Source organism: Acinonyx jubatus, chromosome A3 (assembly GCF_027475565.1).
Source record: "Acinonyx jubatus isolate Ajub_Pintada_27869175 chromosome A3, VMU_Ajub_asm_v1.0, whole genome shotgun sequence".
NCBI classification, from domain to species: Eukaryota; Metazoa; Chordata; class Mammalia; order Carnivora; family Felidae; genus Acinonyx; species Acinonyx jubatus.
Genome location: NC_069388.1, coordinates 22,038,795 through 22,064,981, shown reverse-complemented (window position 1 = coordinate 22,064,981; position 26,187 = coordinate 22,038,795). Strand labels below are relative to the sequence as shown.

Below are 26,187 nucleotides of genomic sequence, written 5' to 3'. Positions count from 1 at the left end.
CATCGGGCTGGACAGGCTGGTGGAGGTTGAACACGCGTGAGTACACTCTTCCACAGTTCCTGCCGTTTTCTTCCCCACTGAGCGACTTCTTCCACACACTGAGTGATAGAGTGACGATCTGTCCCAGAGGAGCCCAGGTCGAGCCTAAGTGGCCACTTGTCTGGAATTTGAGCCCTGGACTTCTCAGAGGCAGTGTGGGGGAAAGGCAATAAGCACTGTCATTTACCCAGTGCTATGAAACACCAGCCACTGTGGCTTATCTCACCAAATTGGTAATGGACACTGGGCTCAGCATCCTAGTCCTTGGGGGAGTGGGGTGCAGAGAGAAAATCCCAAGCAGGCTCCACGTTCAGCACGGAGCCTGACACGGGGCTTCATCTCACGACCCTGAGATCATGACCCGAGCTGAGATCAAGAGTTGGACGCTTAACCGACTGAGCCACCCAGACACCCCAGCATCCTAGTTCCTCTGGCATTATCTTCATTTACTCTTACAACAGCCCTGTGTGGTGGATATTAGTATTTCACAGGAGACTGAAGCACAGAGATGTTAAGTAACTTGCCCAGGGTCACATAGCAAGTAAGTGGCAAAACCAGGATTTGAACTCCCTGACTCGAGAGCCTGTACTTGTAACCTCCGTGTTATACTATTGTGTGGCTGTGCTAAATCTCTTCCCTTTCTGAGTGGTAATTTCTTTATCTGTGATTGATGATCAGAAATACATTACCCTGAGCTTCCCTAAAGATGCCTTGAGATGGGTCGGCTTTAAGCACTGGGAAGCCTTGTTGGAGACATTATCAAGAACTCAGTGCATGCCCTTTGACTCAGCAGTCAACTTTTGAAATTTATCATAAAGGATATAATCAGATTTATGAACAGGGAATTTCATTACAGTTTTGCTTATAATTACAGAAAATGAGAAGTAAACAAAATGTCCAACAGTTGAGGAATGAATGATATGTATCCTATGATAAAATAATATGTAACCATTAAAAATCGTGTGTTCAAGAGGTACTGAATGTCATTGGAAAATTCTCATTTGTTAAGTGGAAAAACCACTTCATAAAATTATACATGGTATGATGTATTTATGAAAGTGTGTATATATATGTATATTAAATAAATGAAAAAGATGGGGAAAATACCTTAAGGGTAGAGAGTGTATCCCTGAGAGATGAAATTATGAATATTTTTTTATTTTGCTTTATTCTTTTCTAGATTCCTCAAAATGTCTATAATTAACATGTCTTTTTAAATTAGAAAAATGAAGATTTTTAAAAAATGTATCTATTTAAAAAATTTTTTTAATGTTTATTTATTTTTGAGAGAGAGGGAGAGAGAGACAGTGTGCAAGTGGGAGAGGGGCAGAGAGAGGAAGACACAGAATCCCAAGCAGGCTCCGGGCTCTGCACAGAGCCCGACGCAGGGCTCAGACTCATGAACCGTGAGATCATGACCTAAGCAGAAGTTGGACACTTAACCAACTGAGCCACCTAGGCACCCCTGTTTTTTGTTTTTCAAGATTTGTTCTTCTGGTTTAGGGTTGGCTCCTTTCGAGCATCTGTTCTGATATACTCATTGGCTTTAAGAGTACCTGGCAGTCAGTATTGTGAGGGTCTCTGAGATAATCTGGTCCAACATGTTTCATGTGGGACAACCGAAGCCCAAGGGTACAAGGGACTTAACCAAGGTCAGAAAGAGAACCAGGAGTTCCAGACCCCCAGCCTGGAGCTCAAGCATCTGCCCAAAGGGCCATCATCCCTAGGCCAAGCTGCCAGAAGGGCAGGGAGGAGGAAGGGAATCACAGCTAGAATTTACCATGTATGGTTAATGTGTGTTAGTCACAAATTGCAAGTGAGGCCTTGAATGCCGAGGGTAGCTGACCTCATAGACCCACCCAGCGACAATTCATCCTGGGAGTGACAGGTGAGAGGGAGCAAAGGGCAGCTGGGTGGCCTGAAGCTAGCAGGGTGTGCCCCAGGCCTCTCCCTGTCACCTCTAGGCCTCTCCCAGCAGTGCTTTCTCCCCTGTGACGGCTAAGGACTCTTACTGCCAGCGGCTGGGCTCGGACACGAGAATGAAAGGTCTCCACTGGCGTTATACTCGGCTGGTAAGGGGCCCGGCTTGGGCTGGGGAGTTAGGTCAGCAAAGGTGCGGGAGGCCAGATCTCTGGCGGGATGGGATCTGGGCTAGCACTGGAGGCAGGTGTGATGTGTCCCCCTCCCAAGTCCCTCCTCAGCTGGCCCGGAGTTCAGAGCTCAGGAACCAGGGGCCTTGATACCCACCCCCTGGTCCGGAGACCCTAAGGAGCACAGACGGCTGTCTCCAGCCAGATGGAGCTCTGTCCAGAAGCCCCACCCAGCTAGGACCTGCTCCCCAGGCCTGAACCTGGGGAATAGCAAAGCAGCGTCCTGGTCATTTCTCATCCTCAGGGAGGCCTCTCCTTCTTACAAAAATTCCCCCAAGTCACCATGTGCAGGCACACGTTTACACACGCACACGCACACGTTTACACACCCACATACACGCGCATGCTCCAACGTCCACTCCGGTACAGAGTGGAAGCGTACCTGAATGAATGCATAAACCCACACACATCCACACTGACACACACACATATTGATACAATCCCGACTCACAAACACATTGACAGGTAAACACACACAGTTACTCAACATCTCCTCGCACTGCTTTGCCCACACAGGTCTATGTGGAGCCAATGCACCCATTCACACGGACGAGCGCACATCTTACACAAACCCGCACGCCCTTACTCACCTACCACACGCATTGTCTCCCCGGCTGACAGGGAAGCCTCTGACCCTTATTTTCTTTCTTTGTAAAATAAGGGCAGTAAGGAATACCTTCTTCTTAGGATTCTTGGGAAAAATACAGGGAGGTGATGCACAGCAAAAGCACTTCACCCAGTGTGTGCTGATCAATATCAGCCACTATCGGTATTGGTGGTGTTAGGATTATTATTCCACGTGCAGACGCACACAGATGTAGCTCCCAGGGCCAGGCTGGGCGGCCACCAGCGCTTCTCTCCTGCCCCTGAGCTTAGAACTTGATCCTCTGGATCTGGAGCATGCAGAAAACCATAGCACCCATGGGCACATCGGATGGCCACACGTACCTCTGACCTTCGGCAGGCAGGGGCCAGGGCAGAAGCCGGATACGGGCAGGGGCAGACTTGTCTGTCATGGGCACCAGCCTTCTCTGGCTGGGCTGCCGGTTGCAGAGCCCTGGGCAGGGGTGATGAGGCAGCTGAAGCTCTCGGCTCCGGATACATGGAAGCTGGTGTCTCCTTGTCCCTCGACTCACCAGGGTTCTTTGTGTCTTCACAGCCCAGTCGGGTGGAGGACGCTCTGTCTGTGGAGGAGGGTGAGGAAGAGGAGACAGCCCCGGCCCCAGTCTCAGCTCCTGTTCCTGAAGATCCTGTGGAGCCCCAGCTGGCAGAAGCCAGCCAGGTTCTAGGAACCTCGGAGATGAGGCAGGTTCGGGCACAGTGCAAGGAGCCTGAGGGTCTCACCCTCCTGCTCTACCCCAGCCAGGTCCAGGGACACCTGGGGTCACTCCCGCTATGTCCCAAAGCTGGGATGGGAGTGGAAGGATGAGGTAGGGTGGATTAGGGGGAGGGGTTCAGCATCTCATCTATTCTCCAGCCTCTAGAGACCAAGGTGACCAAAGGGAGAGGGCCCCGAGGGAGACCTCACCTTGGTTCAAATCTTGGCTTTGCCACTTACTCCCTGCGTGGGCTTTAGGCAACTTGCTTCACCTCCCTGAGCCTCATTTTCCTCAACCGTAAAATGGGAATAGTAATCCCTCTCTCTGAAGGCTGGTAATGAGCCCTTGGAAACAGTAAACTCCTCTGTAACCTGTAAAGCACCATGCCCGTGTGAGTGGAGTACCAGAGATATGGTGGGAGGCGTGGGGCAGGACGTGGATCCATTGCTCACCTCCAGCCCTGTCTCTAGCTCAGCCTCCACCTCCCCCCAAGAGTCACCGGACATTCCTGGAGCCTGGCCTTCTGTACGTCGAGAAATGGCTTCAGCCTGCGGAGCCTTTACAGGCAGATGGAAGGCCACAGTGGGCCAGTGCTGCTGGTGCTGAGGGACCAGGATGGGCAGGTGAGCTGGGCCAGGGCCCCAACTTGAAGTTCTGGGGGTGCCCAACCGCACACAGTGGGCCCCGCCCCAGGGCAGCCTCAGGGGCTAGAGGCAGAGGTGATAGCCCAAGTCACTTATAATGGACACTGATGATGACATTGACACCTACATTGCTCAGAGCCATTCCTTCCCCCCTTCATTCCCTAATTCATCCTTTCAACACGTGTATACTAAGCACCTTCTCTGTGCCAGCTTAAACGCGGACTAGACCAACGTCAGGACAGAAGTGGTTCCAGCCCTCTTGGAGCTACAGGCCTAATAGGGAGGCAGGGTCAGGAGTTAAGCAAATAACTAGGAAGACATTTTAAGTGGGGTATCTATGCCTTAATGATCCATTTACGCTTTGAAAACATCCCCCCTGCTGGTGGGAGAATGGATTAGAGGGGCTAAGAGAGAAAGCCGGCCAGTGAGGAGGCAGCCACAGGAAGCGCCTGCATTTCACAGCAGGGACCTGGGGAGGGCGCTGTCTCAAATCCAGGTGGTCTCACCAAGAGGGGATTTCTGGCAGGCTCTCTAGACGGGGTAGTGGAGAGGATAAAAGCTGGTTTCAACTGCTCTTCTGTGGAAGGAACATGTTAGAGCTGGGAGGGATCTCATGGGTCTCTGAGGACCCTCACGTAGGCAGGAGTTCCTAACATCCTCAAGATGCTGATCCAGGACTTTCCACCTCAAGGCCAGAGAGCTCACTTCTTCAGGATGGAGCCCCTTGGCTGAATGCCAGTGACTAGGAGGAAGTTGTTCCTTATGTTAAGTCAAAACCTACTCCCCATGGCTGCCTCCCAATGATCCTGCCTCTGCCCCTCAACACAGTGTATGAGAGTGAAAACCTGCAGTCCACCAACTATTCCACAAGGGGAAAATGGCTAAGTGAGCTATGGTCCCTCTACATAGTGAAATATTGCCAAGGGCTGGTAAGAAAAATGATGTAGAGTCATAGCTATTAAAAGTGTGAAGGTTTTGTTTTCATTTTTTTATTTTTTAAGATTTTATTTTTATTTGTTAAATAATCTCTACACCCAATGTGGGGCTTGAACTCACAACCCTGAGATCAAGAGCTGCGTGCTCCACCCATTGAGCCAGCCAGGTGCCCCAAGTTTGTTTGTTTGTTTGTTTGTTTGTTTTAATGTTTATTTATTTTTGAGAGAGAGAGAGACAGAGACAGAGAGAGAGAGCATGTAGGGGAGGGGCATAGAGAGGGAGAGAGAGAATCCCAAGCAGGTTCTGTGTTGCCATAAGCCCGATGCAGGGCTTGAGCTCATGAACTGTGAGATCATGCCCTGAGCTGAAATCAAGAGTCGGACGCCTAACCAACTGAGTCACCCAGGCACCCCTCAAGTTTTTGTTTAAAATTTTTTTTTAATGTATGTTTATTTATTTATTTATTTATTTATTTATTTATTTTAACATTTATTCATTTTTGAAAGGCAGAGAGAGACAGAGCGCGAATGGGAGAGGGGCAGATAGAGAGGGAGACACAGAATCCGAAGCAGGCTCCAGGCTCCGAGCTGTCAGCACAGAGCCTGACGCGGGGCTTGAACTCATGGACCGTGAGATCATGACCTGAGCCGAAGTCGGACACTTAACCGACTGAGCCACCCAGACACCCCATAAATGTTTATTTATTTTTGACACAGAGAGAGACACACACACAGAGTACAAGCGGAGAGGGGCAGAGAGAGAGGGAGACACAGAATCTGAAGTAGGCTCCAGGCTCCAAGCTGTCAGCACAGGGCCTGACGCGGGGCTTGAACCCACGAACTGTGAGATCATGGCCTGAACCGAAGTCGGACACCCAACCGACTGAGCCACCCAGGTGCCCCCCAAGTTTTTGTTTGTAAAGCAGGATATGAAAGGCACTCTTGGGTCAGTGGAGAAAATGTATTATGAACTGGATATTAGATAATATTATGAAATTGCTGTTAATTTTATTAGGTGAGATGATAGTATTGTGGTTATACGTGAGAAGGTCCCCATTCTTGGAGCTGAACTATTTAGGGGTAAAAGGTTATAATACCTACAATTTCAAACAGGACACCAAAAAAATATAAGGAGAGAGAAAGCAAATATGGCAAACACATTTACAGTTTTAAATCCTCATGGAGGGTATTCTGTGCCGGACTTTTACTTTTTTTGGATGTTTGGACTTTTATGAAGAAAAGTGAAGGGGGGAGGCAGCTTACAAAACAATGTACAGGGTGCCCGGTTGGCTCATTTGAAAGAGCATGTGACTCTTGATACCAGGGCCATGAGTTCACATCCCACGTTGGGTGTAGAAATTACCTAAATAAATAAAACTTAAAAAAAAAAAAAAACAGATGTACTATAGGATCTGGTTTTCTGTATAAGAATACGCACACTGGTATTAAACAGATGCTGGGAGGAAATGCACAAAAATGTTAAGAATAGTTATCTTGGGGAGCAGAGGGGGATTTGGGATGGCTTCATATTTTCTTTCTGCTTGTCTATAACTTCTAATACTTTTCTACAAGGATTACTTATACAAAATAAGTACATTTAAGAAAAAGGAGGAGGACACCAGCAAGGGCTCTTCCTTGGGGAGTGTTAAGGGAAGGGACACACTGATGGGCTCTGGGGCCCTCTCCATCCCCCAGCTCTGTCCCAGGCTCCCCAGGGGCCCTACTAGGATGAGCCTATATTACCAAGCCTGGAGAGCGGGGTTGCCAGAGGACCTCCACTCCCTTCCAGCTGCAACTTCAAGCTCTTCTGCTTTCCAGATGTTTGGGGCCTTCTCCTCCTCGGCTCTTCGACTCAGCAAAGGCTTCTATGGTACTGGAGAGACATTCCTCTTCTCCTTCTCCCCACAGCTGAAGGTAATATTCCCAACCTTCTAGAGAGGGGGGAAGGAGGACTTATGACAAAGATCCTGGGGTCCTACTGGACAGATCCCAGATCCGTTCCCTATGCTGGGATGCCTGGTATCCATCTATCTTTCCCAGAAGGCAGTGGTGGGCAGTGCGTTGCCCAATTTCATTTCTTAAAAGGGCTCAGTAGATCCCTGGCAGCCACGGACTGGCTCAGAGAGGAAGAGGCGTGTTGCTCACCAGATGCAGGCTGCAAAGACAAGATGGGTCCAAGTGCAGGTAGATCTGTGGGTGTACAGGTAGGAAGACGAAGACAGACACATCCGATGACTTCAGTCTTCTTATGAAGTGTGGGGTGAGGTCATCAACTAAGAGTGAGGATGGAGAAGTGTGAAGGTTGAGCAGAGAGAAAGTATCAAGTTGTCATCACAGGAGTGGAGAGGGAGGCCTGTGAGAGAGAACCAGACAAGCATAAGGGCAGCTACGTAGCATTAACTGGAGGTGGGGAGTGTCAGTGTAAAGGCAAGCCAGTCATTTGGGCACGTGTTTTCCTCCAGCTGCATTCAGGTCCTTGGGTTGAGGCATGGACAGAGTCCTTGGGAGGGCTCATCCAGGATGGGACTTTGGCCAAGCTGGTTTGACAGAGGGAGAGAGGGAAGCAGAAGTTGAAGGGAGTGAAAATACAAAATGGACCACAGAACCTACAGGATCAGTGGGGGAAGGGAAGCCAGGGAGGCTGAAGGACAATGAGGCAAAGATGAAAACAACAGATGAGAAGTGGCCTTGAGGTCAGAGACTTGGGGCAATGACACAAGTGGGACAGTGTGTTGGAATATAAGACACAGAGCAAGGGACGTTGGAAACAGACTGGTAAGGTTCCTGGCTGTGACCGTAAGGGACAGTGGCTGAGGTGGGTATAAGAAAAGCTCTTGAGAGGAAGAGGAGAGGAGCTGAGGGCAGCCATTGGATGGGTCCGTGTGGATGGCAAAGTTCACCAAAGACAAAGGCAGAAATTAGGAAGGAGGAGAGGATGGTGAGCCAGAGCTCATGCCTCTAATTAATGGTGACTGGTGACTAGGAGGTGGGTGACCGGCAGAGACAAGATGACTGGTGTCGTCATATGGCACTTGCTGCCAGAGAGCAGGGCTTTTGAAGGAGGAAGGGGAATTGTCCCCAACCCCTCCCATCTAAAGCTTTTCCATCTCTGGGCTATTTAGTGAACAAAACTACTTAGCACTGCATGCCCGGCATGAAAGACAACACTACCTTAAAAAAAAATTTTTTTTTTAATGTTCATTTATTTTTGAGAGAGAGAGAGAGAGAAACAGAGTGCGAGTGGCAGAGAGGCAGAGAGAAAAGGAGACACAGAATCCGAAGCAGGCTCCAGGCTCTGAGCCGTCAGCCCAGATTAGTTTCTAATCTCATTTCACAAATTCGTGCATTCTATTGACAACATTCCTATGAGGTACATACTATTATCAACACCATCTTACAGTTGAGGAAACTGAGGCACAGAGAGGTTGAGTCACTTGCTCAACCTCACACAGCCAGTCGGTAGTGAGGATGCGATGCAGGAACAGGTCCCGGAGCTTGAAACTCAGCCACAGCACTACACTACCTCTCTAAATGTCCAAAGTTCTCTGCCCTGAGATGCTCTCAGGCTTGCAGAGGAGAGATGAGTACAATCTAGAGTGATCAGTGCTGTGGAAGACACCCAAGGAGAAGCACATGGATGAAGTGGAGGTGGGGAGATCAAAGGAGACTTCCCAGAGGAGGAGCTTCTTGCATCGCGTCTTGATGGACAAACAGAAGATCACCAGGTGATGGAGGGCATAGGGAAAAGTCTTCTTGGAGCACGTGCAAAGGCACAGTAATTGGAAAGAAGGCAGTGCCCATTTAGGAACCCAACAGGCGAATGGGTAGGGGGTCAGAGTGTGAGGGAGGGCATAGCCCTCTGCGTTGGCATAGCATGCCCTCATGAAATATTTGTTCAATGGATAAAGAACCAGTTCCAAGTGTTTTTGTTTGCTGTTAGAGATCTCTCCTCCCACGAATGGACTGAGAACCTACACATATACTCAGTGATTACTTGATCACATGACAAGTAGGTCACAAGGAGCTCTGGACTCCTTGCTAAAGGCAAAACACACTCTATCTATTGCATTGCCTCTATCATCCAGTCTGGTACTCTTTCCAGGAAACAGGAAAGGGGTCTGCAGTTCACAGTAAACCCATGCTGGATTCTAATTACTACTTGCCTTCCTGTATTCACATGCTAAAATTCTAAAGTTCTAGGATTTTCCTCCTGTTGCACTGATAACTCCTTGGCAGAATCCTTTGCTGGCTCCTCCTCTCCCAAACCTTTTAACATCACAGGGGCCCAGAACTCAGTTTTTGGTTCTTGACTCTTGTCTACCCTTGTTTCTTTCAACGTCTCGTCCATTCTCACTGCTTTCCATGCCATCCACGTACTGATGGCTTCTGCCCCTGGACTCCAAACTGACATATATCCAACTAGTACCCAGCATTTCTGCTTGGACCTCCGACATGGCATTGCGAGCCTCACCTGTCCAACACTGAGCTCCTGACTTTCCCGCTAAAATCGACTCGTCCTGCCAGCTTCCCCAGTGAAGTTAATGGCACCTCCATGTTTTCTGCTACTGAGACCAAAAATTTTTGAGTCCTTGACTCCTCTCTGTCACATCCTACGTCTGAGCTGTCAGTGAATCCTGATGGCTCTGCCTTCTCTGTCTGTATTCAGAACCCACCACTTCTCACCATGTCCTTTGCTGTCACCTGGTTCAAGCCACCATCATTACTTGTCCTTGTTCCTGCTATAGCCTCCTCACAGGTCTCTCTGCTTCCACCTCAGTCATCACAATACCTAGAATGTTCCTTTTAAAAAGGTAAGTCAGAGCATCTCACTCTTTGGCTTCAACCTGCCAATGGCTTCCTTTCTTGGAGAAAAGCTGAAGTCTTTATAATAACCTGTAAGTCCTACATTTTCTGGCCTCTCTCTCATGTTGTTTCTTGCTGTTTTTCCTTTCCCTCACTCTGCTCTAGCCACAATGAGCTCTGAGCTGGTCCTTAAACATGCAGGCCTGCTCCCACCTCAGGGCCTTTGCACATGCTGTTCTGCCTAGCTTGCCTTCTACTGGATCACCACATGGCTCAGCTCTCACCTCCTTTAGGATTCTGCTCAAATGTCACTATCACAGAGAGGCCCTCTGTGACCAACTAATTTAAATTTACAACATTCTATTCCTTGGAAACCCTTTTTTGTCCTTATCTACTTTTTTATCCTTAGCATTTGTCACCACCTAGCATATTTTACTTAGTTACCTGCCCCTGCCTGCTAGAATGGGAGTCCCGTGAGGGCAAGAAATTCTGTCTATTATAGTCACCATTTTACCCAGAACATAAAACAGTGCCTGGTACTAAATGCTTTAAAAATTTTGTTGAATGAAATGAATTTTTTTTACAGGGGCTGTCTTCACAGTCTCCTGCCATGGAATCCTGTTTTTTTAAAACCTGGGTAATCTTTACCTACCTTTGGTCGTTTGGCACCTCTTGTGTTCTTTATGAATTCCCAGTGGCTCCTTGATGGTGATTCCAAACAGCCCATGAACATGGTCTTAGTTTCTTCTGTACCAATGTTTATCTTACTCCTTCAAGTCTGAAGGTCACATTCTTCGATGAAAGTAGAGGAGGAATTGAATGGTTCTGTCTTCTCATGGTCACTTGTTAATATTATCTCACCTCTTCTGAGCCCACGCTTATTTTTATTAATCTATTTTCTTGCTAAAAACCCTTTGGTTGCTCATAGACTATTTTGAACAACTGATTTCAGGCCATAATATGCTATACCTTTGTGGCCCTCTAAAAATATTTTTATTAGCCAAATTGACTCTTGAATAATTCATTCATTCAACAGATATCTATGTCATGTCTTGGGAATACTGCTGGGAATCAAGACAGCCCTCACAGAGCTTACATGTTAGTGGGGCAGGCATTGGGACATTGGCATATGGAGAGGGTCACCTCAAAGGGTGGTCAATGCTGAGGAAAAGGACACAGGGTGTGGGAGGAAGGGCTACTTTAGACAGGGTGATCCAGGAAACTTCTCTGGGATGACATTTGGTCTGAAAGATGAGAAGTGGGCCAATTAAGGATCTGGGGGAAGAGCATTCTCAGTAGAGGGGTCAGCAAGTGTGAAGGTCGTAAAGCAGGAATAGCTCTGGGTATCCCAGGGACAGCAAGGCAAGGGTAGCTGAAGTGTGGTCAATAAGGGGGAGAAGAGGTCAGAGAGGAAAGCAGGGATCTGCTATCCTGCTGAAAGGATATCCTGCTGAAACCTGGGCTGTCAGCTCTAGCCAGGAGTTGGATTTTATTCCCATTGCAATGGGCAGGCCTTGGAGGCTTTAGGCAGAGGAATACTATCCGATCACGTTTCTGTGTGAAGATGGGCTGTGGGTGGGTGACTGTGGAAGCAGGGATGCTTTAGGAGGCTGTGAGTGAGTGAGGAGTGACTGTGGTGTGGATTGGGTGGGCAAGAGTGGAGAAGGACAGGACAGAAATGGGAGTAGTCTGGGTGTCTCTTTGGGGTGGGGCCCACAAGACTTGCCGAGGAATGGGAGTGTGAGGCAGCACAGGGAAGGCTGCAGTGAGAGATGAGCAGTGGATGGCAGGATCAGGGCCCAACTCCTGACCTGGACCTTCCCCCTCCTCTCTCCATTTGGAAATAGGATGCTTCAGAGAGTTCTGGTCTGCCCTAGAACAGACGGGCTTTGGGTTGTGGGAATTCAGACCGGAAGGCAAAAGGAGGTGAGCCCCCTTGGGGAAAAATGTAAAGAAATCTCAAGAGTCTAGGGGCCAGGGGTACTTCCTATTGTTTAGCTGGGGCTTGGGCCTGTATGTTCTGTTCCGTCCATGATAGAACGACTGCCCCCCAGTGGTGTGGAGTCAAACTGCAAGGGCAGGACTCTTCCAGTAATCTAGCATTTCCTGTCACCCCAGGTCTTCAAGTGGACAGGAAGGAATTCTTTCTTTGTGAAAGGAGACTTGGATTCACTGATGATGGGCAGTGGCAGGTGCGTGTCTCAGTCTTCCCCGACTCTGGAGTCTGGGGGTAGTCTGTGTTCTGGTCCCTCTCCCATCCGGAAGGAAATACTGGGCAAGGCTGCCCCAGACAAAATGAGGCTGGTGGTTAACTTCCAGGCCTCTCCCTTCAACACTTCCCAGGTGCTGCCCAGTCTCCCAGCCAAACCCGTCAAACCTACTTTAAGTAAACACCGAGAGGAAAGAATGGCATGTGTTTATAGTCGGTGACAGCCTAGTCTGAATGTATGTGATTTGGGGAACAGCATTCCGCATGTTCAGATGAGGCTGGAGTCCAGGGATAGGTGAGCCTTACATGTGCCTGTCAGCCCCATAATCTCAGGGAACATAACTCATTGGGGGAAGGCAGGCCTCTGCCCAGGAACCCAGCGTGCGAGCGTGCATGCTGAGGGGGATGAGTAGATTAGAAAGAAGAGGTTAGTCTTACCCCTGGTGAGAACTCCACATTCAGGCAGAGTAAAATCTTACCCTGGGGGCAAAGATGAGAGCATTGTCGGATTAGTAGCAAATTCTTTGCTCTCCCAACTGCCTGAAGAGCCCCACCCCCCCACCCGAAGCCAGTTTGGAGAAGAACACAGCAGCCATTGCTGATTTGCAATCGGTAGCCCACTTTCCAGCCCCAGCCTGGTTTGCTGTCAAATGAGGGGATCAGAACGAATGCTTTCTGATGTGTTTTGGGGGTTGAGTCCATGCCTTAAGATTCACTCCTTTGGTTAAGCATTACCATCTTTAAAATGTTCCACATGTTCTAAACCCGGACTGTGGCGATGGTTATACCACTGTGTATGTTTATTAAAATAACTTAACTGTAAAAAAAAAAAATGCTCTAAGCCCTATGGGGAACAACATGTGGAGTTCCCAACAACTCTGGATAAATCGGCTTAAGGGAAGATGAGATAGTCAAAACAGAGCTGTGGTCCTGGTGTGGCCAAAGGCTGATGGTGAGGATCTGGAAGGTCAACCTCCAGGAGTGAGCCATGCCAAGATTTTCCTCTTCTTTTTAGTGGCCAGTTTGGACTGTGGTTGGATGGAGACTTGTATCACGGCGGAAGCCACCCCTGTGCAACCTTCAACAATGAGGTGTTGGCCCGGCAAGAGCAGTTCTGCATCAAGGAACTGGAGGCCTGGGTCCTGAGCGGATGCCCCCATCGTGGGAAGCTTCCTGAAGCAACCAGTGCTCACACTTGCTCATGAATGCCATCTAGACCCTCCTTATAGAGGGCTGCCCATTTTCTCTGAAGCCTGGATGACTGTGGTTGTAAGCAAACCTCCCTGTGGTCTGGGGACCCAAGACAGTCATGGAAACAAGCAATATTCTCCTGGGGATGTGACTCTGAAAGAGTGAAATGCACTCACATCTCATCTGAGCAGCACAAAGTCCCTCATGAAATTTCTTTTTATGTATTTATTAGGTAGGCTCCATGCCCATCACAGGGTTCAAACTCACAACCCCGAGATCAAGAGTTGCATGTTCCACCGACTGAGCCACCCAGGTGCCCCCTGAAATTTCTTTTTAGAGATTATACAATTAATACATGTTTATTATAGAAAAACCAGAAGACATTTAAAAAGTTAAAACTGCCTAGGGCGCCTGGGTAGCTCAGCCAGTTAAGCGTCGGCTTCAGCTCAGGTCATGATCTCATGGTTTCATGAGTTTGAGCCCCGAATCGGGCTCTATGCCGACAGTCCGGAGGCTCAGAGCCTGGAGCCTGCTTCAGATTCTCTGCCCCTCCCCTACTCACACTCTGTCTCGCTCTCTCTTTCAAAAATAAACAAACATTAAAAAAATTTTTTTTTAATTAAAACTGCCTACAATTCAACCACCCCCCAAATCACGAACATTCTAGGCAATGGATATATACATCTTACAAAAATGGGATTCTATTCTGTATGCTTTACAAATTATTTTAACTTATATTGTCAAACCACAGACACCTGGGCTCAACTGGCGAAACTAAGAAAGACTCCAGTAGCATGTTCCTTTTTCTAGAACATTGAGGGCTTTCTGCCTGCCGTCAGTGTGCCAGGTGCTTGCAAGTCTCTAATTTCATGAGGAAGATGGGAAAGCAGCAAATGAACAATATGCCTATGTGGATAAAGAAGTTGAATCTCTGGGGCAGGTGAAAAAGGAGGAAAGATACGTTTCCTGTCCCAAGAGCTCAGTAAATGAAGAAACATCCAGGGGCACCTGGGTGGCTCAGCTGGTTAAATGTCCGACTTCAGCTCAGTTCACGGTCTCACTGCTTGTGGGTTTGAGCCTTGCTTCTGGCTCTGTGCTAACAGCTCAGAGGCTGGAGCCTGCTTGGGATTCTGTGTCTCCGGCTCTCTCTGCCCCTCCCCCACTCACACTCTGTCTGTCTGTCCCTCTCAAAATTAAAGATAAAAAAAAAAAAAAAAGAAGAAGAAACATCTATATTTCTTCCTCCTGCCAGAAAACCAGAGGACATAAGCCCTGTTAAATATCATCCCCTCTCTTGCAAACCCTACACAGTGTTGAAACATTTGGGTAGATTCCTAGACACATTTCCTTTGTACAAAAGGGTCCAAACTGGGCACATAAGAGAATGTCATGAAGGAAAACACCTTTGGTTTCAAGATGAAGATACATTCATGAAGCTTTATTGCATCTGTTTCCCTCACCCAAATGAAGTAACCAGTCATTTAAACTTGCAGTTCTTACTTAACATTCTCAAGGTGACAAAAGTTCAGTAACTCTAGAGGTTAAGTTGTTAAAACCTCAGTTTTTATACAAATAGTGAAGGCGCTTCTTAAGAAAAATTTAACCTTGTAAATGGCACATGGTTCTGATAATTAAAACAGTTGCAAAGAGCATAAAGTGCAGCGGACTTATAATGTAAAGGATGCAAACAAAATAGATTCAAGTTATTTCTCAGCAAAATGATACAATATTGAAACTAAAAAAATTCCAGAGTAAACTACAATGATTTAAAGGTAAGAGTTGCAGAAATAAAACAATCTTAGCAGAAAAACATCACATTCTTGACCTTGGATCTGGATACACTAAGTCTGAGCCCTATAGTTCTCCCCCACTGAATGTTTTAGGGGTACCTTGGCCAAAACAGATGTGACCCAGTACCAGGGCTGATTTCACTTGTGCTTCTGGGAGCCCACATGTCCGCATATCCCCACCTACACAGCACTATGGTGGAGGAGCTGGGAAGGGTTTTAATTATTCTCCTATGAAAGAGGGTCAACTCTTGATCATCTGCTGGGGGGTGGAGGAGGGTGGTGGTGGTAATACAGAATGGCAGACATTCCTAATACTTTTCACCCTAGGGTCAACAGAACAGAACCTGGTTACATAGCGGAAGGTTACAGCACTCTAAGACTGTGGATAATGTAGCGGCCTGTGGATAATGTAGCGGCCTGTGGTCTGAGTTCCTCCTTTCCTCCCACTTACTCTTGCCCGGAGCCAGGGCTGGCCCCCCAATCCCAGGCTGCCATGGAGGCTTTTGTAAGGGAGTGTCTATAGCATAAGATAAGGACTTTTATAACTATAGCAAAGTTAAGGACTTTGACTCTCATTCCCCACTGCCCTGCATCTACAGGACCCTCTGGCTACCACCAGCATTGGCTCTAACTCCAGATTTTACTCCTGGTGAATTTCTGCAGAACTGGCAATTGTGTGTATATGGAGGTGGGGATGGGTGCCCTCTGCACAGACTCGCTCAACCACAGTGGTGCACAGGAGGTAAAGAACAAGCGTGGGGTATACTGGGCTACAAAGGGGGACCTGGAATTCTGGGGATAATCACTCATCTCATCCCAAGCAGCTCAGTCTTTGCTCTGAAATTCGTAACATGCACATTGAGCCAGCAACAACAAAGTCCCAGCTCTGAGTAGCCCTCAGAAAGGCTCCTGTGACAACCTTTGATCAGCTCACAAGGGAAATTCAGAGAGAAGGCCGGAGGGGAGCCTTTTCCAGGCTGAGCAGTGATTGTGAAAAAGACCTCGGGACATCGGTAGTGAGTAATCAGGACGAAGAAACCGCCCGGGTCTGGAGCTGCATGAACTGACCCAGAGAACAGCCTGGTTTGGGGGAATCCCTCTGCCACTGGGGGTAGGGGTCTCCTGAGAGGCAGTCTTATGTCCCATTTCAGAGGGGGCCAGAGCCCTCAGATATTTCTAATAAATTAATCAGGGCTCTCACCCAAGAGGTGGAACTCACTCGTCACCCTCATCTACTGTCTAGTCCAACCTGGCTACAAGGGTGAGGGAAGGTGTTTCACTAATATTTAGATCACTTAAGAAGAATTTTCCTCAAATTCAAGGTGATGGGTACCTCCTCAAGGGGCTAGGATTTTATGTTTTGTTCTTAACCATGGCTGTTTATGACAATCCCAACTTCATACTTCAATGTGCACTTTATCTCATTTCCAAACTTAAAAAAAAACCCAAAAAAACAATCATTATGTCATAAGAGTTCAGAGTACATAAAAAAAATATTATTCTAAGAGAATAGACTACAAAGAGAGGCTTTAGTTAATGTTAAAATAGGCAAGGTCATGCTTTCCATATAGCATGTACAGCCAGAGCTGTCTAACACCTTTTTGTTTCTTCGGATAAAAATTACTTAGCTTCAGCATGGGTGTACATTCAAAATGTAAAAAGCACTCGTTGTCACAAATTTGTAGAGTTCATGACCGAATTTCCTAAATTAGCTAATACTGTTGGGGGATGGGGAAGAGGACTTTATGTAAACTATCGGTTGCAAACATTCACACAGAGTCATCTGGAAAAAGCCGGGTTTTAAATTTGGACACTTTTTGTAAGTGATCTGGGCTCTGGGCTGAATCCGGGTTCTTCCACTCCTCTTTTCGAGGTGTTATAAGTGGGGCCACAACATCACTATCCTGTCAAGAAAAGAAAAACCAGGAACAAATAAAATCCAGTTTTCATAATTTTGAGGAAATCCTCAGGTACACATATCCTTGTCTTGCAGACAGATTGCTTCTAGACGAATGTACTCTTGGGAAACCCCAAATTATATATATGCCCTGTGCTTAGGTCCAATTAGAAACACCGCAGTCCTAAGCAGGTAAGAGCCTTTGTAGAAAAAGCTAACAGACCTATTCTTTTCAAAGATGACCAAAAGCAACACCCTCCCCCATTCTATGACCCTCTCCCTTCATACACTTTCATGAAACACAAACTTGGTTTTTCCAGGAAAGAGGGACTTCACTGGGTCCCTGCTCCTCTCCTGCTTACTCCCCTCTGCAGTAGATGGTCCTGGTCTACAAGAGGCCCAAAAGGGGGAAGGACAGGGGTGTCTAAGTGTCCTACTTCAGCTCAGGTCATGATCTTGCAGTCCATGAGTTTGAGCCCTGCGTCAGGCTCTGTGCTGACAGCTCAGACCCTGGAGCCTGCTTTGGATTCTGTGTCTCCCTCTCTCTCTGCCCCTGCCCCACTCACGCTCTCTCTTGAAAATGAATAAACGATAAAAAAAATTTTTTTAAAGGGGGGGTAAGGGCAATTTATATGTGCAGAACTTGAACTTTTTCCTGCAAAGTTATAACTTTGGCCCATCAGCATAGATTCCACTGTAGATTCCATCAGCATAGATTCCATTCCATGAGGAATGACCTCAAAGTGAAGTGACACTATGACTTGAAAGAAATGAGTGTAAGAAGGCCCTCTAAGACCTGACTATCCTAAACTGTTCTTGAACTTGTGCATAGATTCTCTTAGGGTGTATGAGGGTTCAGGAACTCTGAGAGCCTTTACTGCACTAGGAATACAATGTCTGGGTAGAATACATGCTCTTCATTTGCACCTGTGCTCTCAGATCCACTTTTCACCTTTCTGCTGCTCTACTCTATGTAACAGGAGCTGCTTTTTTTTTTTTTTAATGCTTATTTATTTTTGAGAGAGAGAGACAGAGCATGAAGGGGGGAGGGCCAGAGACAGAGGGAGCTGTCAGCACAGAGCCTGATGCGGGGCTTTAACTCACAAACCGCGAGATCATGATGTGAGCCAAAGTCAGACACTTAGCTGACTGAGCTACCTTAACAGGAGCTCCTCTTATAAAGTATGTTTCCCAGGTCCCCTGCCTACTGGCTTTTGGTTAGGTTTGGCCAAAGGGGGGCACAGGTGGAAGACTGGAAGGGAGGAGGACAGAGAAGTGAGGGTATTACTCCCCTGAACCCTCTGGCACTGGCAGCAGTGGCCGTGACTCTTCTGTGGTTCTAGCTTCTGCAGGTGGCCCCAAGACCTGGGCTCCCACCTCCACCCCCAGAGGCGGTAGCAGCTTCCTGCTATTGTCTCACTATCCTCTGCTCATTTAGCTCTGCCAAAGCTTCTGTATCTTGTCTCCGCTATTAAATTTGTCAAACTACTCTGGATCTGACTTGATAGAGCAACTAAAAGCGGCCATTTAATTGCCATGATACTCCTATCTGGAAGATCTTATAGTACAAGGTCAACATTATTTGCCTTCAAATTCATCTCTATTTCTACCAAGGATCCTTATTTCTACCCATTCTAGTTTTGACTCTAGTGAATTTTATAAATACAAACTTGAATGTCACTCTCGTGCTTAAAACACTTCAATGGCTTCCATTGCTCTTGGCCCAAAGACTATGCAAGATCCCATGGACCCCTCCCTGAATGCACTATGTTCTTGATCATCTTCTGGCCTCCCCCCTTCACCCCCCTTACCCAGGTGACTCCTCATCCATCCTTCAGGTCTCACATTCTAAATCCTTCTTAAAATAAGCTTTTACCAACCAACCAAGTGTGGCTTAAATCCTTCTTCTTTTGGCTCATCTAAGACTCTGTACACACTGTGCCCCACCCCAAAGCACTTACCACACCACTGTAATTGTTATTTACTGGTGCGTCTATTAACAGAGTGTGATCTGTGGAACTATGTCTGTCTTAGATACTGTTCCATCTCTGCTACCTAACATAGGACCTAGCGAAAATCCTCATTCAAGGAATGAATGTATCTAGTTTTAAAGTAGTTATCGCCACATAGCTGAACTTCAATAGCTTTTGGTCTCTCTAATTCTAGTCTCTCCTAGTTCCAACCCATCTGCTGCTGGAGTTTTCTTCCTTAATGTTTATTTATTTTTGAGAGAGAGAGAGAGAGAGAGAGAGAGAGAGTGTGTGTGTGTGTGTGTGTGTGTGTGTGTGTGTGTGTGAGCAGGAGAGGGGCAGAGAGATGGAGAGAGAGAATCCCAAGCAGACTCCACGGGGTCACCACAGAGCCCACCCCAGGGCCTGAACTCACAAAACATGAGATCATGACTTGAGCTGAAACCAAGAGTCAGATGCTTAACTGACTGAGCCACCCAGGTGCCCCTAAAGATTTTTTAAATTATTTAATTAATTAATTAAAATGTTTATTTTTTTTTTGAGATACAGAAAGAGAGAGTGTGAGCATGCGACAGGGGTGGGTAGAGAGAGAGGGAGACAGAGAATCCCAAGCAGGCTCCATGCTGTCAGTGCAGAGCCTGACGTGGGGCTCAAGCCCATGAACCTGAGATCATGACCTGAGCCAATATCAAGAGATGGATGCTCAACTGACAGAACCAGCCAGGCGCCCCTAAAGATTTTATTTTTAAGTAATTTCTACACCCAATGTGGGGCTTGAACTCATGACCAACTGACCAGCTTGAACTCACGCTCCACCAACTGAGCCAGCCGGGCGCCCCTAAATGACTATCATTTAAATGAGAACTTTTCAGAGGAAAGTAAGGATCTCTTTAGGTTATTAATTAAAAACAGGAAATTGTGCAAAGTACGTGAACAACAAACTACTCACCTGTGGCTTGGTGAAGTTTCTGATTAAGCACCAATGAACAAAGTACTGGTGTGCAGCAAACAAGCTCTTTGCATCAGTCTTCTTGCAGTATACGCGAATTAGCTGCTCTGCAAACCTCTCTGGCAAAAGCTCTGAAACCTTTTCAAAGAACAAAAGATTTCACTGTCATCTTGAATTCACACATTGAAGAGAGCTCAGCTGTTCCTAAGCTTCATTCTTTTTTTTTTTTTTTTTTTTTAAGATTTTAAGTAAACTGCACCAAACGTGGGGTTTGAACTCATGACCCCAAGATCAAGATCACACACTCCAGGGGCACCTGGGTAGCTCAGTCGGTTAAGCATCTGGCTTCGGTTCAGGTCATGATCTCCCAGTTCATGAGTTCGAGCCCTGTGTCGAGCTCTGTGCTGACAGCTCAGAGTCTGAAGCCTGTTTGAGATTCTGTGTCTCCCTCTTTCTCTGCCCTCTCCCACTCACACTGTCTCTGTCTGTTTCAAAAATAAATAAACATTAAAAACTTAAAAACAAAAAAAAAGAAAAAGAAAAAAAAAAAGAGTTGCACACTCCAATGACCGAGCAAATCAGGCACCTCAACCTAAGCTCCATTTTTCATGTTATATTAAAAACACCACATTGTTTTGCTGTCTTATCCCAACTGTCATCCAAAGAAAAGAATTGAAGATAGTTGTCATATTGCAAAATGTCCCACAATTTTATATTATTAAGACTAAAAAAATTTTGTATTATGTAATTATACATAGATCAGATTCTCATTAGAAGATATGCAAATAAACACATTTAACTTACATGATGTCAACCATACAACACTCCTTTCCCATCAGACTTATAACCTAGCCACCAAACCAAAAACAGTGCTTTCATCTATGTTTAGCAAACAGGAAAAACTGGCTGTTAAGATGATTTACACAAAAATCAGATATACTTTAATTTCAAAAATAATTTTTTTTACTGTATACATTGACTTTAGGACCTAACCTGCATGTAAAATGCAGATTTATCATAAATTTGCCAAATGCCACTACAGTGTATTTATTTTGCCCAAGTAGTTACCTGATCTTTAGTAATCCTGACTGCTTTGCTGAGGTCACTCTTACAATAGAAGCGAACATGATCAATAGGATTCTTGTCTTCCATTCCATAATCCATGTTGATAACCTTAATAAAAGGAATACATTAGTAATCACTCACAGAACAATGAGAATTGAATTCAAGGTTGTAGGAGCGTCACAAAAAACGAAGCGGAGCTCTCTGGAGGTTCAGAAGTAAGAGCGCTAATAAGGTAGCTCATAGTGGAATGAAAATAACTCTGGTGCGTGTGCCATAGGGATGTGGTCTTGAAATCTGAGTGGGGTGGGGGAGATATTTGTGTTTTCAACATAACGGGGGTATAAAGTCTGTACCCACTATGTGATAGCCACTATGGTACTACAGATTCAAGGAAACTCGATACAATCCCAACCCCACAGCACCATGTGGCCTAGACTGAGGTTGAACAAATGATTATAAATGTAATTATTGGGGCACCTGGGTGACTCAGTCGGTTAAGCCTCTGACTTTGACTCAGGTCATGATCTCAGTTCATGGGTTTGAGCCCAGCGTCAAGGTGTGCTGACAGCTCAGAGCCTGAAGCCTGCTTCAGATTCAGTGTCTCCCTCTCTCTCTCTGCCTCTCACGCACAAGCGCTCCCTCTCTCTCTCAAAAATAAACATTAAAAAAAACTTTTTTAAGTAATTATCAAACTACATTTGTTACAAGAGCTACCAAGGAAAAGCAAAGGGTGCTGTCAAACTTTGTAACCGGGGAGCCTTGTGGTCTGGGGCTTTGGGGAATGACTAGCAGTGTTTCCTGGGAAAGTCACAGGAATGAACCAGGTCTAGGTAGAAAAGAAAAGAATTCCAGGCAGAAGAAAAAGCTCTGAGGCAGACAGGACTGAAACGGTGAGCTGGGTTAAGTAACACTGAAGTCACTGTTGATCTTGGAAGAATAGTTCTAGTATGGTGATGGCGACACACAAAATGTTTAGGAGTAAATGAGAAGTAAAAAAGAGAAGACAGGGCGGGTGCCTGGGTGGCTCAGTCGGTTAAGCATCCGACTTTGGCTCAGGTCAGGACCTCACGGTTCATGAGTTCGAGCACCAAGTCAGGCTCTGTGCTGACGGCTTGGAGCCTGGAGCCGGCTTCAGATTCTGTGTCTACCAACCTCCACCTGCCCCCCTGCCCCGCTCCTCCTGTGCTCACTCTGTCTCTCTCAAAAATAATACATAAATGTTAAAAAAATTAAAAAAAAAAAAAGAGAAGACAACTCCTAGAAGCTTGGCTGTTAAAAAAATGCAAGAAAGAAGAATATGGAGAGGAATATGGTACCTGGGAAAGGTAAAAGGGGGGTACTTTTCAAGGAGTTTGACAGGGGTGAAGGTCGGTTTGTTTGTTTTTTAAGTTTGTTTATTATTTGAGAGACGTGTAGGCACACACAAGTTGGGGAGGGGCACAGAGAAAAGGAGAGAAAGAGAGAGAATCCCAAGCAGGCTCAATGCAGAGCCCAACGTGGGGCTTGATCCCACAAACCATGAGATCATGACCTGAGCTGAAATCAAGAGTTGGACGCTCAACTGACTGAGCCACCCAGGTGCCCCTGTTTGTTGTTTTCTCAAGATGAAAGTCTGTTTAACTGCTGATGGGAAAGTCAAAGAGACAGGAGAGAATGGACACTGTAAGGCTCCACAGAAGCGCTAAGACGAATGGCTCTATTGCCCAATGTGGCAGTCACTAGTCATAGGTGGATTTTTAATTTAAAGTCATCAACATTAAATACAATAAAAAATTTAGTTACTTAGTTGAGGTAGTCATGTTTCAAGTGCTGAACCTGTGGCTAGTGGCTACCAAAATGGACAGCACAGTTATAGCCCGATGCAGGGTTTGAACCCACAAACTGCGAAATCTTGACCTGAGCCTAAGTTGGATGCTTAACCAACTGAGCCACTGAGGCGCCCCTTTCCAAACTTTCTTTAATGAACATGTGCTGCTTTTATAATGGAAGTAGGGAGGCTTTATCTTAAAAAAAAAAAATCTTTACTTAGTATATTTTTGGGCTAACTACTTACATCCACTATGAAGTCTTCAGCCTTTAGTTCAGTTTCTATCAAGATGTCCTTAGGTTTAGAATCAGCGAGATCTTCTGGAAGGCTTTTATAATTTTCCTAGAAAAGACAAGACTCCTTACATTAGAGCCCCCGTTTTTCATCATTAGTGTTTGTGCCACAAAACGTTCCCTCTCTAAAAATGGCACTTTACTAGAAAGAGTGGGTAGAGATACCCCTAACAAATACAGAGCTTCTGGCTTATGCCATCCTTCAAACACATCACAATAGAGTGATTCTCATAACAAAACTTCCACATTAAAAAAAAAAAATGTGGCATTGACTTAATAGGAGGAAAGTGTTATGAGGCAGGGTGTGGTAATCAGTGTGGCTCATGTTACTGGCTTTCCGGCAAACAGAAAAACCTTCCATCAGCAGGAGATGAAAACAGATATGGATATTTGGCATGCACCATCTGGGAGAACCTGATATAATGTGAAAGAAGAAATTAGTAAACAGCAGGTCCTTCGCTTCTCAGTGAAGCTCATGCAGATACTTTATTTTGAGGCCCCATTCATTTTCTTGCCTTTAGATCTAGCCAAAATTTGGGGCACCCCTATTTGGGATGAGAGAATAAAGGGATGAGAGGATAAAGGTTTAGACTAAGACAGACTTGGGTTCAAATCCTAGCTCACTAACTGTGCTTCTGTAGGCAAGTTGTTTAATCTCTCCCAAGCTTCAGTTCCTTCATCTGCAGGACCAAAGAACACGTTATTGATGAGATTAAGTGAAAATGAACGTAGAGGGCTTAGAACAGAGTCATGACATTGTGATGGGTTAATGGCTTCCTTTTGGAGGTTTCCTCTCTTGGAAGAGAGACATCTTTCACTATTAACAACTCAACTTACCTTTTCAATTTTTGTTGTTCCTTTTGGTTTAGTCTCACCCACATACTTGTATAGATTACGGCATTCAATTTTTTTTAAAATCTCTCGTGCTGCATTCAGTTTGGGATCAGAAGAATATAAAATCTCCAGGAAAATGTTATCTGCCAATTTGATAAAATTTCAGGTATGTTAAGATGGGGACAAAAAAGGTTTAAAGACTCATACACCGCTGTACTTCTGAAAGGATTTTAAGTGGACATTTACAAATGTAAGCACAGTATAACATTCAATGTCTTGGATTTGCTTTAAGATAATCTAGTGCATGGGAAAGGGCATATAGAGATGGCTTAAGGTTGGGTGATGGGTAAATAGGGGTGTATTAATTTGTTGTTGTGCTTTATTTTCTTAAAGAGAATGATACTTAAGTAATTATAAAGTTATGTCTGAAATCTACTTCAAAAACAGACCAGTATTTTATGGGAGTGGGTGGATGGAGGGGATGAAGCAAAATTGCCATGTTAGTAATTGTTGCAGCCAAGTGATGGGTACATGGAATTTTGTATGTTTCATAATAAAAAGTTTTTTAAAGTTCCATGATGAAAGTAGAAGGTAGTTGTTTTTAAGATTTTATTTTATTTTTTAAGATTTTTTTTTTAAGTTTATTTATTTTGAGGGGCACCTGGGTGGCTTAGTCGGTTAAGCCTTCAACTTCGGCTCTGGTCATGATCTCCCAGTTTGTGAGTTCGAGCCCCACATCAGGCTGTGTGCTGACAGCTCAGAGCCTGGAGCTTGATTCTGTGTCTCCCTCTCTCTCTGCACCTTCCCTACTCATGCTCTGTTTCTCTCTCTCTCTCAAAAATAAATAAACATAAAAAAAATTGTTTTTAAATAAAAAAATAAATTTAACATTCTATTATTCCAATTTAATTAAGATATTTTGGGGTAGAGGGCTTGCATTGGAAGGGAGGGAAGGGATAAGGTCCACTTATTTCCTAGGAATATTAAGGGAAAAAGACTAAAGTAAGAAAATGGTTCCCTAAGGCAGTGGTCATATGACATTTGCTATGTTTAAGACAGCCAACATCTAGGTAAGCTGAAACATTTATAGGCATTTTTATTTTATTTTTATTTTATTTTAAAGTTTATTTATTTTGAGAGAGACAGTATGAGCAGAGGAGGGTCAGAGAAAGGGAGAGAGAGAATCCCCAAGCAAGCAGGCTCTGGGCTATCAGTGCAGAGCCCAACTTGGAGCTCAATCCCAAGAACTGTAAGATCACGACCTGAGCTGAAATCAAGAGTTGGATGCTTAACCAGCTGAGCCACTGAGGCACCCCTATAGGAATTTTTATAGGAATTTATAAGTAGGAATTTAGGAAGTAGAGAGGACAAATTATGACATATTCATAAAAGGAACTACTACTCGACAATAAAAAGGAATAAACTACTGATGCATGCAATCTAGATGAATCTCAGACACATAACACTAGGTAAAAGGAGCCCTACAGAGATGAGTACACCTGCCTGATTGCATTTATGTAAAAGTCTAGAACAGGGCGCCAGGCTGGCTCAGTTGGAAGAGCATGCGACTTTTTTTTTTTTTTTTTTTTTAATGTTTATTTAGTTTTTTGAGAGAGACAGAGTGTGAGCCAGGGGAGGGGCAGAGAGAGAAGGAGACACAGAATCTGAAACAGGCTCAGCTCAGAGCCTGACACGGGGCTCAAACTCACAAACTGTGAGATCACGACCTGAGCTGAAGTTGGACGCTCAACCGACTGAGCTACCCAGGTGCCCTGAGGATGTGACTCTTGATCGCAGGGTCATGAGTTTGAGCCCCATGTTGGGTGTAGAGATTACTAAAAATCAACAAACTTAAAAAAAAGTCTAGAACAGGCAAATAGTGGTTGTTTCTAGGTGTGAGATGAGGGCAAGAACTGACTGGGATGAAGCATGAGGGAATTTCCTAAGGAGAAGATAATGTTCTGTATCTTGCATGTGTCAAAACATTAGCAAATGTACATAAAATGTGTGCATTTATACGAATTGTGTGTGCATTTTACATCAGAAGAAAAAAATCTATAAATTATTGTTGAACTTTAATCTTCATGCTAAAGGAGTTAGGGAAAAATGTACTGATCACTGCAATTTACTTAAAAATGCATCAAAACTGGGATGTCTGGGTGGCTCAGTCAGTCCGACTCTTGATTTCAGCTCAGGTCATGATCCCAGGGTCATGGGATTGATGCTCACATTGGGCTCTGTGCTGATCATGGAGCCTGCTTAAGATTCTTTCTTTCTCTCTCTCTCTCTCCG

General features: G+C 45.5%; 2 protein-coding genes and 1 long non-coding RNA gene across 6 annotated transcripts in view; 1 reads left to right on the top strand and 2 right to left on the bottom strand.

Moving 5' to 3' along the window:
- The first annotated feature begins 40 nt into the window (after window positions 1–40).
- On the top strand, window positions 41–14,090 carry TLDC2 (TBC/LysM-associated domain containing 2). 2 transcript variants are annotated; one of them, XM_053199993.1, is made up of 7 exons: window positions 41–580; window positions 2,004–2,111; window positions 3,349–3,498; window positions 3,979–4,131; window positions 6,906–7,001; window positions 12,009–12,082; window positions 13,115–14,090. In XM_053199993.1, the coding sequence occupies exons 2-7, from the start codon at window positions 2,079–2,081 to the stop codon at window positions 13,302–13,304; spliced, it is 696 nt and encodes a 231-aa protein (XP_053055968.1). In that variant the 5' UTR covers window positions 41–580; window positions 2,004–2,078; the 3' UTR covers window positions 13,305–14,090. The 2 variants fall into 2 exon arrangements, with proteins under 2 accessions (XP_053055968.1, XP_014932623.2); XM_015077137.3 differs by having other exon boundaries at window positions 41–2,111.
- LOC128311122 (uncharacterized) lies at window positions 5,577–10,805 on the bottom strand. The gene is made up of 3 exons (XR_008289116.1): window positions 10,543–10,805; window positions 7,233–7,440; window positions 5,577–7,018 (listed from the first exon to the last, which is right to left on the bottom strand). It is a non-coding gene; the product is annotated as an uncharacterized LOC128311122 (long non-coding RNA).
- Window positions 14,091–14,713: 623 nt separating the features above from the next.
- SAMHD1 (SAM and HD domain containing deoxynucleoside triphosphate triphosphohydrolase 1) overlaps window positions 14,714–26,187 on the bottom strand; it is a 45,926-nt gene continuing 34,452 nt past the window's right edge. For 2 of the 3 annotated variants that reach the window (XM_053199991.1, XM_053199992.1), the window contains exons 11-15: window positions 23,899–24,038; window positions 23,015–23,110; window positions 20,965–21,069; window positions 19,897–20,034; window positions 15,642–16,984 (exon numbers count right to left, since the gene is read on the bottom strand). In XM_053199991.1, the coding sequence (XP_053055966.1) occupies window positions 16,850–16,984; window positions 19,897–20,034; window positions 20,965–21,069; window positions 23,015–23,110; window positions 23,899–24,038 (614 nt within the window). In that variant the 3' untranslated portion in view covers window positions 15,642–16,849. Of the gene's footprint in view, window positions 16,985–19,896; window positions 20,035–20,964; window positions 21,070–23,014; window positions 23,111–23,898; window positions 24,039–26,187 lie in introns of all 3 variants that reach the window. The other variant, XM_015077135.3, reaches the window with a different exon arrangement.